Below are 18,605 nucleotides of genomic sequence, written 5' to 3' on the forward strand. Positions count from 1 at the left end.
CTTTATTTCTTGATCCTTACTTTTTTTAAAGAAAAATGTTATGCTAAAAATTGTGCAATAACAATGTGATGCTGTTTTTAATATTTTACAATTTGTGCGCCCGTTTTCATGCGCCTTCATAGCACTACGCATAAACGAAAGCTAGTGCTCTGCCAAAAATGAGTTGCCAAGCGTGGTTGTTGCGGCTGAGGTTTGGGCTCGCGCCGTTCGCGCTCTCTTTGAGAGTGCGTGCTGTTGACTTGTCGTCAAAATTCAAGGTACAGTACATACGTGTGGAATTCTTTGAAGCATTCAGTGCTATGACCGATCGAGTGACGTGTATTTACAACCAGGAACTCAAGTCGATTCCGCATATCCTTTGAATTCAGCGTTATGCTGGTTGTTTAACGTATGGTTTCCTCAGTGAAATGAGGGCCTTCAATGACTACTTTAACAAGAAGTTTCACGCTTTCGGCGTCAAACGTCGGGGAACAATGTCGTGTCGTTACAGGTACTGTTCGCATCTCGGAGGGTGGGGACATAGTGACTGTGCTATCGACTTATCACGAATCGCGGACCTGTTCTTATCTCGTGGTTGGTATGGGTGGTTGATTGTGAAAGAGCAGTTCGTTTCTCTGGCAGAGTTGCCGTCGCCCAACTGCCGCTGGTCGAGGAACGGTGTCGGCAGTTGCGCCACAGATTTTCCTTCTGTGTGGGCTTTCATTCGTCAAAATGTCCGAAGGTACGTGCTCCATTGATTTCATTCCCTCCGGTCATCGGTCTTTTTTTTATTTACATGGTGCTTTGCTGTGTTCGTTGTTAACGTAACATATGCGACGTGTTCTTTTTGGTGTCGGAATCTCTCGGTTTTAGTGTTCTCCCATTAATGAACACCTTTCCTTCCTGGCATACTTGGCAGTAACGAATGCTGAATATGTTGTGGAGATAATTGGTTTCTTGTTGCGAAATAACGCATGAGGGTCTCCAGTTGATGCCACTTACGGCTGAACGGACTTATATGTGTTTGAGCGTCGTGCAGTTAACACAGCAGGCAAAATGTTCGCAATATTTTGACTGTTGCACTCATTTTTTATCTTTAAGCTAAATATGCCGCATATATGGCGACTACTGAAGCGTGAGACAGCTGTTAATGAGCACGATTTTTGAAACAAATGTGCTTCCATCTTTTTGCTAAGCATGCAAGAGTACACAGTATTCGCTATGGTTAACAGAAGTGAAGTGGTAACATAGTTCACATTACTGATGCTTAGCATTCCATTTGCAACATGTACTGTTTTTGAGGTCATAACTGGTTAGTACAGTTGAAGGCTGTCAGGTGGCTTGTGTAATTGGCTAGCGAACTGGAAATTGCACAAGAAGTCGGGTCAAAATACATGTGATTATTGCTACTCGCATGCATTGTTTCAAATCTTGTCAATATTGAGTCATAACTTCGCACTTCTTGGCTTTCAAGTACTCGTAACTGGCAGGTTATGGGTGAAGTTTCCTTGACATATTTTGATAAGCATTGAACTGGCCAAAATCAAATTGATTGCATTTTGGACAGATTATATACTGGCAGTCCATAATATTGATTTAGGCTGTAAATATTAAAAGTTGACAGATATTGCAGAATTTTAAATTCTGGAGCAGCTAAGTTTTAACATACTCCACAAAACGTACCTAGATACTGTAACTGCAGCCATTGGCTGTAAACGAATCTTTATATAATTCTTGCTAGGCTTGTTTAACAAAGGTAATACATCAATGTAAGCTGTTCCTTTTGTCAGCTTCAAGTGCGGTACCAGGCATGGCTTTTGCACTACATTTTTGAGAAGCCGCCAAGCTTTAGTCATGCTGTTGTTGAAATTAATTTTTCTTAGTTCCTATGAAATAATTGTTATAGAAAATTAAAATTGTGCATTCATCAGTACCTAAAATTTTGCCTTTTGTACCCCTAATGATGATCGATCCAGATCTGGTCGACAATTGCTTAATGAAGGTTCTTGTGCTTTACATGTACCTGAATATGGAAATTTGTTTTACTCATGCTTCAGTTTCTTCCTAATGTGAACTGTGACTTTTGATAGACAACTTATGGTAGAGAACCCTGTCATGCTGACCGCTGTAGGCAATCTGGGCTTGACGGCGAGGATGAAGTGATATTTTATAAAGTCTTTGTCTCTCAGCAGCAACAATAAATAAATGTTGTCCCACAGCTCTTGTATACTTGTTGGGTGATGTTGCCCCTATGGTTACAACCTTGCTTCTTTGGCACCTCGACAGAGCCCACATAGATGACAGAACCTACAAAGTGGTCAGGAATTGTGGGAAAGAAATTATGGAATCATCCGCAAAGCACATTCTTTGCATAGTGATAGTCTGTTACATTTCATCAATGTTTCAGTTTGCTTCCCACTTCTGTGACAAAAATGTCTGAGGGTGCTTCGTGCAGCATTTTGAGGAAAAAAGTGTAGCATCAGTTCACATATGTGCAGGAGCATCCACATATGTTGCCAATAGGAAGCCAAGCATGGTGTGGGGGGGGGTCATCTCCGTCATCTGAACTAACAATTTTAATCCAGCATTATCTGCAATGAAATGTCCAACGGCCGTAAATCCTTCAATTTTTACTTTACCATGGAAAAAGGTGAATCTTCTAAGGCCTTAGCAATTATATTTTATTGAATATACCATCATGGTATATTCATGAATACCATGATATACAGTCGAACCTGAACATAATGAAACAAGATAAAGTGAGTCATCCTCTGTATTGAACACGTGAAATTTACTGACTGTTCATGGCAGGATTTGTAACGCAAAGCACTGAAGTGTGGAAAGGAAAGAACGAAGGGTTAGCGAAAGCAGGACAAGCACTGATTACTGACTGGTATTCATGTTAAATAGCTCTTTCATTACTAACAGGACGTTAGATACATCGAAACTGAAGCGTCTTCAGGATGCACTTCCTGTGGATGATGTAGAGCTCCGGTACAATGCTGAGAGTCATGGACTGAAGCAGATGTACATGATATTGCACATCAAGAGTGCCATTCTCACTGACGCTAATGAACAGTTCAAGACCCAGGCAGAAATTCCTGCCTACGACATGTAATTGTGTTTTCAATAACTAGATTCTTTCCTTCTCTGCTCGACTGGCAATAATGAACGCATAAATAAAATTCGTTATAGTTTGCTATACATGAGTTTGTTTAAATTGAATTAACCTGTATATTCAATTATTTTGTAAGCATCATGCTTGTATGTAATGACTGGGTTCTACTGTACATTAATAGAAAGTTACGGAAAAGATACATTCAAGAGAGATAAACTTCAAATGTACATGTTGGGGCATAATACATGATATAATTTGTGAAAAGGTTTACTGAAAAATACAGGAAACGTTTACAGTGTTACAGAAAAGAAATAAAAAAGATAATTTTTAATATTCAAACTGTTTCTACTTTAATCGCCTTACAGCACATGAAAGTCTCAATGTTTTAGCTCGCAAGGTGCATTGGCTACAACAAATGCCACCAATATTAGGTATAAGCTGCTTGGCTGGCAGCATATGTAGATTATTTGCTGTATAGACACTGCAAATCAGAGAGATATTGCCAACATCTTTGCAACATTTCAGTTGGCAGAAGAAATCAGTCTGTCACCCACAGGCAGAAAACAAAACTTGCTGCTGAACAGCTGATGATGATCTCGGCTGGTTTTGGAAGTCCTTATTATCTGAATTTTTTTTTTTATCCTCACAATTGGACATTGTCCTCAGACTCGCTGCTACTAGTAGCATCCAAATAATCATCTGAAGGCGCAGCAGAACTGCAAGACATCATTCATGCGAGAGCCGAGTGATTTAAATGCCTGCTATCTCGGCAAACACTGTGTGCACATCTATTTGTGCTTGCTAAAGATGGCCTCCACACAGTAAAAAAAAATTGACTCTTGAGGCATTTGAGATAAGTCAAACAGGAGTGCAATGTGTAAGCACACAGTCAGTGGCCTTAATAAGAAAAAGCCACCTTTTTGAGAGAAGCCTCAGGTAGATAAAAGGAACGAGATGTGGCAAAGAAATAAAAAGCACAGGAATTTCAGTAAAGAAAGAAATTGACAGTAGAGCTGCATCTACATTTATTCGTTCCTTCTGTGTCCATGTTCCACAAGTTCTGATGCTACAATCTTCTAAAAAAAATTTAACTAAGAATAACAGAAACCCACTTAGACTGCATTCTAAGTGTTGCAGCAAGTCCATAAGAGCATGAAGAGCCTTGAAATTGGGTGTTGCGCACGTCGGTTGCCCTTGACCTTTGTGGTTGTGTTAACGAAAGTTAATTAGTATTTGGATGAGGACAGTTATATACTCATATTTCAGTGGTATAACAATAGAAGCATTGTGTTGGGCTCTTAACGCAGCACAAACCCAGGAATTATGACCAATGAAATAAGTTCATGTGCGTGAACAGAACTTCGTCAATGTCGGCAACAACAGTTTGGGTAGGGTAAACCAACTGGGCCCGCTCATTGATTTTACAGGAATGGCTTGGTTTTGTATATGCACTACGTCTCGAAAGAAAACAGAAGTTCTGCCATCAATCAGTCTAATTTATGTCCACTGCAGGTCGAAGGCCTTCCCCAGTAATCTCCATTTACCCGTGCCTAGTGTCCACTTACTCCAACCTATGCCTGCAGCATGTGCAGTTTTCTAGCAATATACATAATCATTTAATGTCCCCAACTGCATTTTGTTCCCTTGGCAAGCAGTCCATTTCTGTAGCAGACCGCTGGCCATCTGCCCTATACATTACATGGTCTGCTCAAATCTGTTTCTTCCTTTAATCTCGGCTAAAGTATAGCTAGAACTGACTTTACTGATCTGTATAAAGGTCTAAGATCAGGGTGTCTACCAACTGGGAAAACCGGGAATTCTGAGGGATTTTGAATAGTCTGAAAATACTCAGGGAAAACTCGGGGAATTTGTGCTTCTATCAGGGAAAATTAGCTGTCATTTTACTGAAAGAGAACGAATGTCACCCTAATGCTGGCTTGAGTAAAAGAGACGAATAATAACGAATTGTCTTTGAAGCCGTGTCATCAGTTGGAGGAGTTGCTAGTGCACAGTCAACGACCGATTTTCCGGACGACCGATTTTTGGGACATGCCCGATAATGCTAATGGCTTCGGGGCACCACCACGTACCCCATAGTCGGATCTATAAGGCCGTCTGAAATTTCGCACACAAGAACCCTTCGCCGTCCGATTTTGGGGACTTTTTGCCTCGACCGCAGGCCTGAAACGGCATTAATCAAAACCACCACCACCGCCATTTTGATTATCTCGCCGCCTCTAACCGGCGCTCTCGCACGCAGGTCCGCTGGCCACCGTAACCACCACCGCGGCTGCACGAGGCCTAGCTTCTTCGACCTTCGCCATTATGCTTCTTGCAGTTCGGTACTGTGTTTATCATTGAAAGAATTCGCCGCTGTCAGCAATGACACCGACTCCGCCTTTGTAATCTGTGCGATTGGCTTCGAAATTCTGAAAGCACGGCGCGTTGTATAATGCCAGTTTCAGAAAGTGAACTTCACCTCTATACAGCAGTGTTGAGCAGTGAAGCATGTGCCAAATATTGTGGCGTAACCTATCAAGCGTGGGAAGGGGCAATTGTCACGGGACACAGTACGTATTCTCTAATTATACACGTGCGCACCCGCCATCTCCTGTCAGAGTACAAGCACCGATATGCCTAATAAGTGTACTGGCAGGCCTTCAGAGCTTTTTCGGACGTGCCTGTGGCGATTTGAGCCCTTAAGGGCAGTAAAAGACTCGTTCATTTTTTCGAACCGCCCTATTTTTAGGAAGTTTTAGCGGCCTCTAGGAAGACCGAAAGATTGGACGTTGACTGTACTACTGACCATGAGGATGCTTCAAATAGTCCGTGGGGAGAATGCGGGGCAGAACGAGGATGAGAACACAAAGAACCTACACATTGAGGAATGATCGGGAAATGAGCTGTGCCGTCTTTTCGTTGAAGGAGCTTGAGCTAAAAAAGAAAAGGGTTGGCTGGCGTCTAGATGCAGGTGACCCTCATCCAAACCAAAATAAACTCATCAAAGCAGTGAAACGCAACACTGAGGCATTGTGCGTGGGCTGAGAGTATGTCAGGACAGTTGAGGCTGACTTTCTAGCTGCTGAGAGAGAAACTCGCTTGTGACAAAGCTCGGGCCTAAAACCAATGAGCTTGCTATCAGTTGATGGAAATATCTCATTTTCGAAAATATTTGCTTCTGTATGCATCTCCTTTTGTTCATATTTGAAAAAATGTTTGACTCGATTTGCAATGGGCTTTACCATTTTATTTCCGAAGATATTTTATGTGCTGTGCATTTTACTATAACCCCTCCCTTCAGTTTTCTATTTTGTATAAAATAAACATTACTCCTTATTATTCACACTGGATTAAGTTGTTAGTTGTATTTTTTAACATGCTCACTAGAGAGTTACAGCATCAGGGGACATGGTGTGTCAGCCTGTCTTGACATAAAACAAAGTTCTGTGTCACTCAAAGAATTTTGTAAAGGCACTCGGGGAAAAATCTGGAAAACTTAGAGAATTTGAAAATGTCAGCTTGGTAGACACCCCGAAGATGCAATACACTTTGCAGACCTTTATCTGCAGGTGGCTATCGGGTTTATGAACGCAGAACGAGTTGCCAATGCACAAGCTTTGGTGCTCATTGGAGCCACCAGAACGTTCGGAGTATGCTGGTTGCATTGCCTTGGATACGTGTTCATTGGAACATCCGAAACTAGACTGACTGCTTGCTATGGACCTCACAATAAGCAGTACTTCAGAGATATGCACTTGCATTCTCATGGAATATTGTATTTAGCCAGTATATGTTATTGATCCACCCTGTTGTGGTCTAGTAGAGGTTTAATATCTGTGCATTTCATGTCTGTTCATATTGTCTTGAAGAAAAAGCTCAAAAGTTTGGGTAGTACCTGTTCACTTTCAATACTTAACCAAAAAGGAGGCTATTTGATAGTGTCAAATACATTCATAAAGCTTTCCTTGGGCAATAGACCAATCTTGTGGTGCTATCTTTCATTATGCCACCACTGCCGCTAAGAATGCTGTTTGTGGTAGTCCTCTGGGACCAACTAAATTATGCTCATGCTGTACTGCAATGATAAACTTCAGGGACAAAGGGGCAGGAGTGTGGGTATAAGGAGATTGGTTGAGGATAAGATTTTACAGCAGGAGCACAATTTAAATGTACGTGCACCCAAAATATCATCCTCCACCCCCTTAAAGGAATTTCTGCTTGCATTGCCCACACTGCAGCTGCCCTTGCTATTTTGTTGAAGGTTGCCCAGCTACAGCATAACATTTGGTGAGGACTATTAGTATCGTAGCATTGGCAGGACAGGTATATGTAAACACTGTGTAATGATATTGGTGTGCTGAGCATGTCAACAGGCATTTGATCAATGATTCCTAAATCTGGTTACAACAGTTGCTTGCGGAGTTTTTGAAGCTTCATGTTGTACAGATTGCATTTATGAGAAGTCACATATGTGTCAATTCAGCTTTTCATTCATGGTTATTCTTTGCATGTTGAGAAAGTATTTTTTTCTTTTGAATTTTGTTTTGCATTTATTCTTGGTGATTGAGTTATATTGCATTGACAGTTGAGCGTGCAAAACAAGAGGCAGACCGCATGCATGAGGCTGCTGACCATGAGGCATCGTACAAGATGCTCTTGCAGCACAAGGACTGTGGTGATCCAGAGCTATTGTGGCGCCTTGCACGTGTCACATTCAAGCGGTGCGAATCGGCCCCCAAGGCTGAGAAGGAGGCAGGACTGGCCGAAGGCATAACATACCTTGACAAAGCTATTGAGTGTGGAGGTGACAAGCTGGGCCAAGTTCACAAGGTATGGTGGTGTGCTTTCTATCCTCACAAATGACTTGCTTTAACCCTTTCAGGGTAGATTTTTTTCGCCATATGCGACTGCCCTGGGTCGATTTTTGTTTTATTGCAGATTCCAATTCTTCTGAGGGACCTATTTCGAAAAAAGTTTACCGCAATTTTTCTAGGGAGACCGTAAAGTGAGAAAACAATATTTTCTGTTGGTATATATGTACTTTTCATTCATGAATAACAACAATAAAAAAATGAAATAAACTTATAAGAATTAAAAACTTGATGTTATTGTTATAGTTCAAGGCTTAGAATATGTGCACAAGAGAATATTTCGCAAGTCTCAAATGTTCCTGCTCTTGCACTAATATTTACGTCCATAGCCTAATCGAACTGCGATGAGCACACCCAGGAAAACTATGTGGTTGTGTGCCCGTCAAAAAAGCAAAACGTGTGACAAACTTCCGCTAATCTTCATCTTATTGCCAATCAGAGGCAATTAGCTGTCGCGAGTCTCCCATCCAAAAATGAAAAAAGGAAACACATGCATGGCGGCATTCTTCCTATGCTCACCGCTGTGAGCACTAAACGAGCGAGAAACAGGCGGCTGCCCTTTGAGCGATTAGTATCGAGATAGCCATCAGTTTTGTGAGCTCAAGAAGCCGAAACCGCCTGCAGAACAAAACCCAAGCCGCCGCCCGCCCACGCGCGCGCCAGTGCGCAAGCGGTAGTATACAGACGCGCTGGAGTAAACTAGCTCTAAAACAAACCATGCAATGAAAACCGAGAGAGGGAAGTGCAAGAAAAAAATTCCCTGTATTCCCACATAGTGGCAGCACATGCCAAGAATGAAAAAATTGGGAAATTGGTGCGCTTTTCAAGCATACAGACGGCGCTGTAAATATATGGCATCGAACATTTCGGACTTGTTCGCAGCGCTGTGTATTTACGTCATTGACCCTAGGGTCAATGACGTAAATAAGAGCTGATAACCTAAACATAGAGCAGTTTCCTGGTGCATGCGGCGCGATGCCAGTGTCACGTTTCACTCCAGCAGCATCTGGCGTCACCCACCAGCTCAGTTTCATTTTGGTTTCCCGTCGCTGTCTTAAAACGCTACGCAATAGGAAAACAGCAAAATGCGTCTCGTGCTTCCAGAGCCCCACCTGCCCGGCCAGCATCCCATACCTCTTGCTACAACAATTCGTGCAACGCTTTGCATTGCATAAATACGAACTACAGTTAAGAATGTCAAATTTTTTATTTTTGAGGTACATCAGATGGTACATTTTTCCAGTTAGTAAATTCTCTTGTTTTTCTGTTTTTTTTTTTACATATGAATGATGTTCTACTTAGATAGAAATTACCGATCTGATAGTGTTTTTACCTGAATGAATTTGTTTTCTACACAAAACTAGCAAGAAAGTCATTATCACCTGCTTTTTTCTTTTTGCTAAGAGCACCTATGTTCCTAAAGAGTTCTTGAGACTGCTAAGCTTTCTGTGGCAGGCCAACATGCAAGGACAGTTTTTGTTTCAACTGTTGAAATTAAATGCAGCAACTTTCAATTTAATGTTCGTCCAATCACAATCCACCAATGTGTCCTTTTGCGATTTTTTTTGTTTCTTGTCACACATAGCTCCTCCAACACTGATACATATGTTTACATGCAACTCTAGGAATATTGATACACTGGTTGTTTCAGCGCATTTCTAAATGTACGTGTAGCATTATGCGTGCTTATACATTGGTCATCTTTTGGGTCAAAAACTTAGTCACAGTGCATCCCATCTTGTTTGAATCCTACTGTGCATATTGTGAATCCCTACATGTTTAGCATGGATCGTTATTAAGGACGTTTTGTTGACATCTAAGTGGTGCTGCCCAAATTGTTCCCGCAAATTTTACTTGTTGGAATTTCTCATCTGCTCATCATGCCATGATTGACTGCCTGCACCGAAGTTGAGTTCATGTTGTTGTGTGATTCTGCCTTCCTCAACTAGCCTCTTCTGCCTGCAAAAGTGGTCACTGCTGCCAAGACTAGGATTCCCTTTTTTCTTCTGCTCTGGTGCCGCTTTCCTATGGCTCTTACTAAACTGTTCTTTTTGCATGTTCCAAGACCGCTGTTCGTCATGAGTGCTTCTTGAATCCTTTCACTCTTCTCACAGTTCATAATGACAATAGTGCCATCTATGTTTGTAATTAGTTTTCCTTCTCCCCCCTTTACTGTGTGGCTAGTGGTTTGGCTGTGCTGACAGACTTGATGCCGTTACCGCATATGTTCCTGACATAAAAGAAGTAAAAATAACTAGGCAGGGAGCATTACATGACAATCTTGAAGCCTAGTCATAAAAGGAGGCATCGTGGGAAACGCACTCAAGCATGTGATGTCAAGCAATTTTTTTCAAGTTGCTCTACACAGCTGCAATGGGTTCATCTGCTTTTATGCTACTTTGCCTGCGCGTTCGGTTGGCATTGTATAACGCACAGCTAATCGTACGCTTGCTCCAGAGCTTGTGTTGCTATTGCAGCAACATTTCCAGGTATCGAGGCTGAGAACTAAAGACATCAAATGCGGCAAGCAAAAAGCGCAAGCGGCAGGGCTGGAGAAAGCAGTGGTAACTCCAGTTGCCAGTGGACCAAGCCACATGTTGTGTGCTGTTCTCAGGACTTATCACTCAATGTGTGCAGTTCTCATGGTGCCCCAAGTGAAAGCGGGTAGAGAACAGCGTCGGAGCAAGTTGCGCTTTGACAATTAGCTGCCTCACTTCTTGCATTCTTGAGTCTTTTTCCTTCCTCCATTGTACCTGATCAACCATCTTCTCATCACATTTATGCCATTAATGCTTCTGCTTTACCCTATTGACCATCTTTTACTGAGGCACTTTCTCAGTCCGTCAATGTTCAGCTTAAGCAGCAGCATTCTGCTTAGATCATCACCTTATTAGGACATTTTAGTGCCAGCTCCAACCATCTACAGCCTTATTGCGCCATATTTCAACCGTTGCTTATGACATTGGTACTGGTCACCACACTCTTTTGCATCAGTGCCCATATTGTATGTCAGCCCATGAGTGCTGCATCATTGCAAAATAAGTTTACATGCTTCATTGTGGTATAATACAGCACTCCAACAGCTCACAGGCTTCAGAAGTTGCGCTGGTAAAGAAAAAGGATGCCACAATCAGGTTCCAGGTTGATAACCGATAGCTGAACGAGATCCTTTGCAAGAATGTCTATCTCCTGCCTTGTATGCCTTGTATCCACTGCCTTCTAGGCTGCTTACAAGGAGCACAATTCTTTTCTTCGTTAGACGTGCACTTCGTATACTAGCAGGTCCTGATGGCTTACATGAATTTAACATGATGCCATGTCCACACTATGTTGCCTTCTTGCATCATCTCCAAACCTGCACCATTTTGATTCAAGCACCACAACTGAATTTGACAGACACTTGTGGTGTTGGCCTCAGGGTTGTTTGCGCAAGCTGCACCTGGATTTGACAAGTATGTTGTTGCTTACGCCAGGCGTGTGCTCAACAGTGTTACCAAAAACTGTTGCCATCGTATAGGCTGTAGGAAAATTTTGGCCTTATCTTTATGGATGCCAGTTTGGCAGTTGATGACCACTATGCTTTGTTGGCTTTCCTCCCTGAAAGACCATACGGCTCCCACACAGATAGATTAACTCAAGGCTATTGCTTGCTCTGCCACAGCTGGCTAATTTGTTGTGATTGTGCCGGCAATAAAAAGCACTCAACCAAAATTTCTGCTTAATATATTATTATTTATTTTTGTTTTTATTATTTTTATTGTACAGCTAAATCATCCTTGTAGCAAAAAACTTCATTTCATAAGTTAGATATTCCGATGTTTCACCAGCAAAAGTTACTTCACAGGTTCTTGGAACAGTCCTGATAAATAGCATCTTAGCCATATTGATAAGCAGAAAACTGGAATGTTGACCAATTATTCCTTAATCAAAGGTACTCGGGTGTGGTGAAAATGACTTACTCTAGATCCCCGCAGGGGCGTCTGCGTCAGCAGGCGTTTGGTGTGTTGCGACACCACGTACCTGAGCACACGAGGGTTGGACCCTCCCGCGTGTAGCCGTGCGCGGCTTAGCCTTGTCCGGGGAAAGGGGGATCCTGGAGGTTGAGCCGATGCCGGGTGTTCGGACCTTTCAGGCCCCCTGGCGAAGGCAACACGCCTCTTTGGCCTCTGCTTCACGTAGACGGGACCCCCGGACTGACCCACCCGGGGGAAATCGGTAGTCTCCTCTTCCTATCTCTCCCTCCTCAAACCTTCGTCTTTATCTCTCACTTTTTATCTTTCCTGTCTTCTTCTCTCTTCCATTTACTTCCTTTCTCCACGGCGGCAAGGGTTAACCTTGTGTGGATATCCTACCTTGGGTACACCATATTGGGTTATAGTGATGGCGTACGGCTGGCGTCTTGCAGACTTGTACACAAGCTCTGCCGCGTCCCCTCGTTGGGCTCCGTGGTGGGCGGTCGGCGCTGTTGCCGAACACACACACTTTCCTATGGCAGCTCAACTCTCTGTTGTCCATGATCGACGTCTGAAAAGATGCCGCACCGAAGTACCATTTCAATTCTCCTTTCGTAGCAACGCTCCATTTTTCCCCAAATACTATGTAGTCCACAGTGAAAGCAACACGCCTGCTAGAAAACTCTCCATTCCTGGTAGCCAAATGCCTGAAAGATAAAATCGGACAGACATACAAAGCCTCCAAAATGTCTAGCGGGGACCTCCTCCTAGAACTGAATAACAAAGATCAAGCAGATAAGCTGTCTGAACTTACCAGTATTGGCGAGGCGACAGTCACTGTTTCAGCCCACAGAACACTTAATACAAGCAGGGGAGTAATATCTGAAGAAGACTTTATTGGTTTAAGCGACGAGGAACTGCTGGAAGGTTTCCAGGAACAAAATGTCACCAAAGTACAAAGAATAGTAATCCACAGAAACGATCATGAAATCCCCAATAAACATGTTATACTCACCTTCGGAACAAGCGTAATGCCTACCTCTCTCAATGCCGGTTATGTCAAAGTCAATGTGAGACCATATATCCCAAATGTTTCAAATGCCAAAGGTTTAGACACGCTTCACATGCATGCCGAGGTCAAACAACTTGTGCTAAATGCAGCTCCAACGAACACCAATCTGAGAATTGCACCTCTTCCCCACATTGTGTTAACTGCAAGGGAGATCACCCAGCTTATTCACGGTCCTGCCCTTGCTGGAAAAAAGAAAAAGAAGTCATTGCACTAACTGTTAAAGAAAAAATCTCGTTCTTCGAAGCCCGAAAACGACTGTCGTACCTTTCGCGACACAGTTATGCCGATGTGACGAAGGTGGGGGCATCGTCACAGAGGCCTGAGGAGTCCTGCGAGCCCACACACAGTGGTCCCGTAGTGACGCCTCCCGCCCCCGTGGTGGCAGCAGCCAGTCCTGCTCCATCATCTTCGCAGGCCCTGCAGACACCAGTCCCGCAGGGCCCTAAGATCAAGCGAACACCAAGGCCCGAAACACGTGTCTCGGCGCCAAACTCTCGGTCCTCCAGCGCCTCAGAGAGAGCAATGGAGTTCGACGCAAAAACCCCGGTGTCATCGACACCCAAGGACAAGCGCTCTCTGGAGCGCTTAAAGAGGGACAAACTCCCAATAACTACCCTAAATAAGAAGGCGATAACCTAATGGGTTATCTCTCCATTGTATCTACCTTCTTCAGATCCATGTCACCTAACATCTTTCTTATCTCCTACTCACTCGTTAATATCATTTTTTACCTTTCAATTTTATATTGGCTTTTATGAACCATTGGAATTGTAGAGGTCTCTTAAATAACTTGGGTGACATCAAAGACATGTTAATAAACTTCTCTCCTGTGGCCCTGTGCCTAAAGGAAACAAACCTAGGCGAAAAACACACACATTTTAATAGGTTTCACTGTTGTACGGCGAGACCTTACGCAGACGAGCCGGCTGTCAGGTGGTGTAGCCATTGTTCTGCAGGGCGGTATTGCAGCCAGAGAAGTTCCTATTAACAGTCACATAGAAGCTGTTGCTGTCACCGTTTTAGCTCCTAAAACCATCACCATTTGTTCGGTATACATTCCGCCGCGTTCAAATTTTACCGTAAATGATCTGGAGTTAATTTTAGACCAGCTACCTGAACCATTTTTAATAGGCGGTGATTTTAACGCACATAACACGTTGTGGGGTAGCAAAACAACTGACACCAGGGGTCAAACACTTGAAGATTTTATCCTAACAAACGACATATGCCTCTTAAACACCGGTGCGGCAACTTACTACTGCCCAAGCACGGGAGCTATGAGTTGCCTAGATCTTTCACTGTGCTCTCCCTCTCTTTTTGGAGATATTCAGTGGAGTGTTATTGATAACCCCTATGGTAGTGACCATATGCCTGCTGTCATTAAAAGAACTTCTCCTTTTCCTACCATCCCACTGAGGCCACCCCGCTGGAAACTCCATCTGGCAGACTGGCCTCTCTTTACTGAAAAGGCCACTCTGGATAACATACCAGATGAGCTAACCATAGATGAATGATAAGATCACCGCCTGTATACTTGCTGCCGCAGCAGAAACAATCCCACAATCGTCTGGCTTCCTAAGAAAAAACTTAAAACCTAAAAACTACAAAACAAAGCGTGGGGTATCTTTCGGCGATATCCAACACAAGATAATCTACTCTCATTCGAAAAAGCAAAAGCGAAAGCCAGGTACACACGCAGACAAGCCGAAAGACAGTCCTGGAAAAATTATGTCTCCTCAATAAATAGCTCGATAACATCCAAAAGAATGTGGGATCAGGTTCGTAAGTTTAGAGGCGACTACGCTCCTTACACGATACCCATAATTTCGCCCCCAGACACGCAAACAAATTTAGTAGAACAAGCAGACATATTAGGGCAGCACTTTCATGATATATCAAGCTAAGTAAACTACTCTGCAGAATTTCTAAAACATAAACAGTTAGCAGAAAAACTAAAGCTTCCGACCACAGGAAGTTCAGAAACCCTGTATAATGCCGCTTTAACACTTACAGAAATCAATAGAGTACTTACTACTGGCAAAAAAACAGCACCTGGTCCGGACAGAGTACATTACGTGATGCTCGCTCATTTATCTCCTAATGCAGTTGAAACCTTGCTTCGTTTTTTAATAAAATCTGGGAAACGGGAAAATTGCCAAAAGAGTGGAAGAAAGCCATCATTATCCCTTTCTTGAAAGCTGGAAAACCTCCCACAACAGCAACCAGCTATAGACCGATTGCACTCACAAGTTGTCTTGCAAAGTCCTATGAAACCATCATCAACATAAGATTAACATACGTCCTTGACACAGAGAACATGCTTGATAACCATCAGTGTGGATACAAGAAAGGTTGCTCCACAGCAGATCACCTAGTCCGGCTAGAAGACGAGATACGTGCGGCCTTTCTACATAAACAATATTGTCTCACTGTTTTCTTTGACTTAGAATAGGCGTATGACACAACATGGAGGTTTGGTATATTAAAGGACTTGGCAGATTTAGGAATCCGAGGTAGAATGCTTAAATGTCTAGCCAATTTCATGTCGGACCGAACATTCCAGGTGCGTTTAGGAACGGCGCTGTCACGTGTATTCACCCAGGAAAATGGTGTGCCACAAGGATGCGTATTAAGCACAACATTGTTTGTGGTGAAAATGAACTCGGTCAATAAGGTAATCCCATCCTCTATAATGCATTCATTATATGTGGATGATCTACAAATTGCATGTCATGCATCCAACCTGACATCCTGCGAGCGGCAAATTCAAATTACATTAAACAAACTAACACAGTGGGCGTGTGAAAATGGTTTTCATTTCTCAAGTGAAAAAACTATTAGTGTTGTATTTACACAAAAAAAGAGGCCTACAACCAGAACCCACCCTTAAGCTACAACAAGCCACATTACCAGTAAAACAAGAACACAAGTTTCTGGGTGTTCTGTTTGATAAAAAGTTAAACTTCCTGGCACACATAAAGAGCCTTAAAATAAAAGCAAACAATGCACTTAACATCCTCAAAGTCCTGTCCCGGAAGCGCTGGGGCTGTGACCGTGAATGCCTGCTACGCATCTATCGTACTTTGGTATCGTACTTTGGTATCGTACTTTGGCAGCATTGTATACGGTTCAGCTAGACAGTCCTACGTCCGTCGACTTGATCCAGTTCACAACCTTGGACTGCGACTGGCAAGTGGCGCTTACAGAACATCGCCTGTCCAGAGTTTGTATGTTGACTGTAATGAACCTCCTCTACAGCAGCGTAGAGTGCTACGAACTTTTTCTTACGTACTCAGAATCCAATCCTCACCACAACACATATGCTTCAACATTGTCACACAGTGTAACTCACGTTTACACTATACAAACAAACCAAACATGATTGAGCCGCTTGTCCTACGATATGGGGAATATATTCGGGATTATAGCATTCCTCGCGAAGTCCTTCAGGTTGCGAGAAAACCACAGCGTTTGCCGCCGTGGCACGTTTTCGCACCGGTATGTGATTGGACATTGACACATTTAAAGAAAAAAGACACCCCACACGAACACATTATACAAGAATTCCGCTTTCTACAGGACAAATATGAAAATTACACAGAATTTTACACTGATGGCTCTAAAACAAAAGAACACGTGGGTGTGGGGGCCGCAACAGAACATTGGGAAGTAAGTATTCATTTGCCACAGCACGCCTCTGTCTACACAGCTGAAGTCTATGCATTATGGACTGTGGTGAAAAAGATCATCGCTGAAAAACACGAAAACACAATCATATACACTGACTCGTTAAGCACGCTGAAGGCTCTTCACCTGAAATCCGAATGTGAACCCCTGATAGGGGATATCTTAAACATGATAACAATAAACAAATACGGCAGGTCAATTAGGTTTTGCTGGGTACCAAGTCATGTTGGTATACCGGGCAACGAAGCGGCGGATAGATGCGCATCAATGGCAGTGCACAAAGACATAATAAACACAACACTTCCATATAAAGATAGTATCCGTGCCATTAGGAAGGCCTTAACGTCAAAGTGGCAACACGAATGGGACCATTGTACAGAAAACAAGCTACATCTTATTAAACCCGTAATCAGCGAGTGGAAATCATGCAGTCACCAACAACGGTTCTACGAGGTGATCTTGTCTCGACTTCGAATTAGACACACACATTTGACGCACAATTTCCTCCTCCGAAAAGAAAACCCGCCAACCTGCGAAAAATGCCTTGAACCTCTCACAGTCATACACATCCTAATAACATGTCCACACATTGACATACTGAGACGGAGGTTTTTACACAGCGTATATAATTTGCGCACTCCATTACACCCTGCCCTATTACTAACAGATGACCCCCTAGTGCCATTTGCTAACCTGTTCGACTTTTTAGAAAAAAGTGGTTATTTACACCAACTATAATGTAATACAGGTTTACCTATTCTAACGTTGCATTTCATTTTGTCTTGTCTGGCGCAGCATGCCCTTAGTTGCCTTTGTGCCATTAAACCCAAACTAACTAACTAACTTACTCTAGATGCCAAACGCACAGAGTGCACCTAATGTTAGAGGCCTCCATTGCATGGTGTCATGGACACACATGTGTCAAAGCCCTTCTATATTAGGCTACCATTTTGTTCATTTACAATGGTGATGAGGTGCGAGGCCAAGATCACCATAAAATTTTCTATATCCATTTGCGAGCATGTAGATTGTTAAACTGTATGTTGCATCTTCTTCTCCCTGACGACATTTGCACTTGAAAGGATTGGAATGATGTTCACTGTTCGGAGAGTCGGGTGAGGTTTTTCGTTTGCTTTGCACAAATGCTTTAGCTACCTGCGTGCAATATGTGTGGACTGGAAATGAAGACATAGGAACAAATCGTTTGGCTAAATTGCAGGAATATTATGATCTTTGATACTATTAACCAGGGTGCTAAACTGAAAAAAATACTGGTTTGGATTCAGCAAGCTCCGATTTCGTTCTGGTTCAGTTCCAATTCAAATAAATAGGAACACCTGGTTTGGCGTAGTCCAGTTGTCCTCCCCCCATGGTCGCTTTGCCACAAGGTGCTATCATACTTCTCCTCACATGCAAATTTCGGGGGTATAGAAATTTACTACCTTGAACAGGATAGACAGCAATTGATATTTTTACACGAATGTCAATTAACGAAGTCTAATATTATAGAGTTACAGCAGTCATACACATAAAGACAGCTATGTTAGTGGCGTTGCCAAAGTGTATGGCAGGTGGCATTGCGGCTTGAAGCGTCCATCCTGTGCTCAACCTTTCACGTGGTAGATTTATCATCGTGCATATTAGAAAGGTGCAAACTAAAAGATAAATATCTGATAACTTATAATCGCATAAATGTTAGCTATTTGTGAACGTAAAACCTGAAACCGAATTGACATTTTCTTTTTTTTTCTTTGCTTTTTTTGTACATGGCACACTGAAATAAACTTTGCAAATGATGCAAAAATAAAAGACCATAATATAAGTCTAATGTATAGCAAATGGCGAAGGCATGACAGGCAACAAATCTTCAAAAAAATATAACATGAATACTCTAAGACATACAACCAAACACCTTATTTAAAATG

At 42.7% G+C, this 18,605-nt stretch overlaps 1 protein-coding gene across 1 annotated transcript in view; it reads left to right on the forward strand.

Annotated features, from left to right (window-relative positions):
• Positions 1-100: 100 nt before the first annotated feature.
• Positions 101-18,605, forward strand: part of LOC142589665 (regulator of microtubule dynamics protein 1-like) — an 82,861-nt gene continuing 64,356 nt past the window's right edge. Inside the window, exons 1-3 of the mRNA XM_075701201.1 lie at positions 101-257; positions 622-721; positions 7,683-7,927. Coding sequence (XP_075557316.1) covers positions 159-257; positions 622-721; positions 7,683-7,927 — 444 coding nt within the window. The 5' untranslated portion in view covers positions 101-158. The remainder of the gene's footprint in view (positions 258-621; positions 722-7,682; positions 7,928-18,605) is intronic.

The sequence above is a fragment of the Dermacentor variabilis genome, chromosome 1, assembly GCF_050947875.1.
Source record: "Dermacentor variabilis isolate Ectoservices chromosome 1, ASM5094787v1, whole genome shotgun sequence".
Classification (NCBI taxonomy): domain Eukaryota; kingdom Metazoa; phylum Arthropoda; class Arachnida; order Ixodida; family Ixodidae; genus Dermacentor; species Dermacentor variabilis.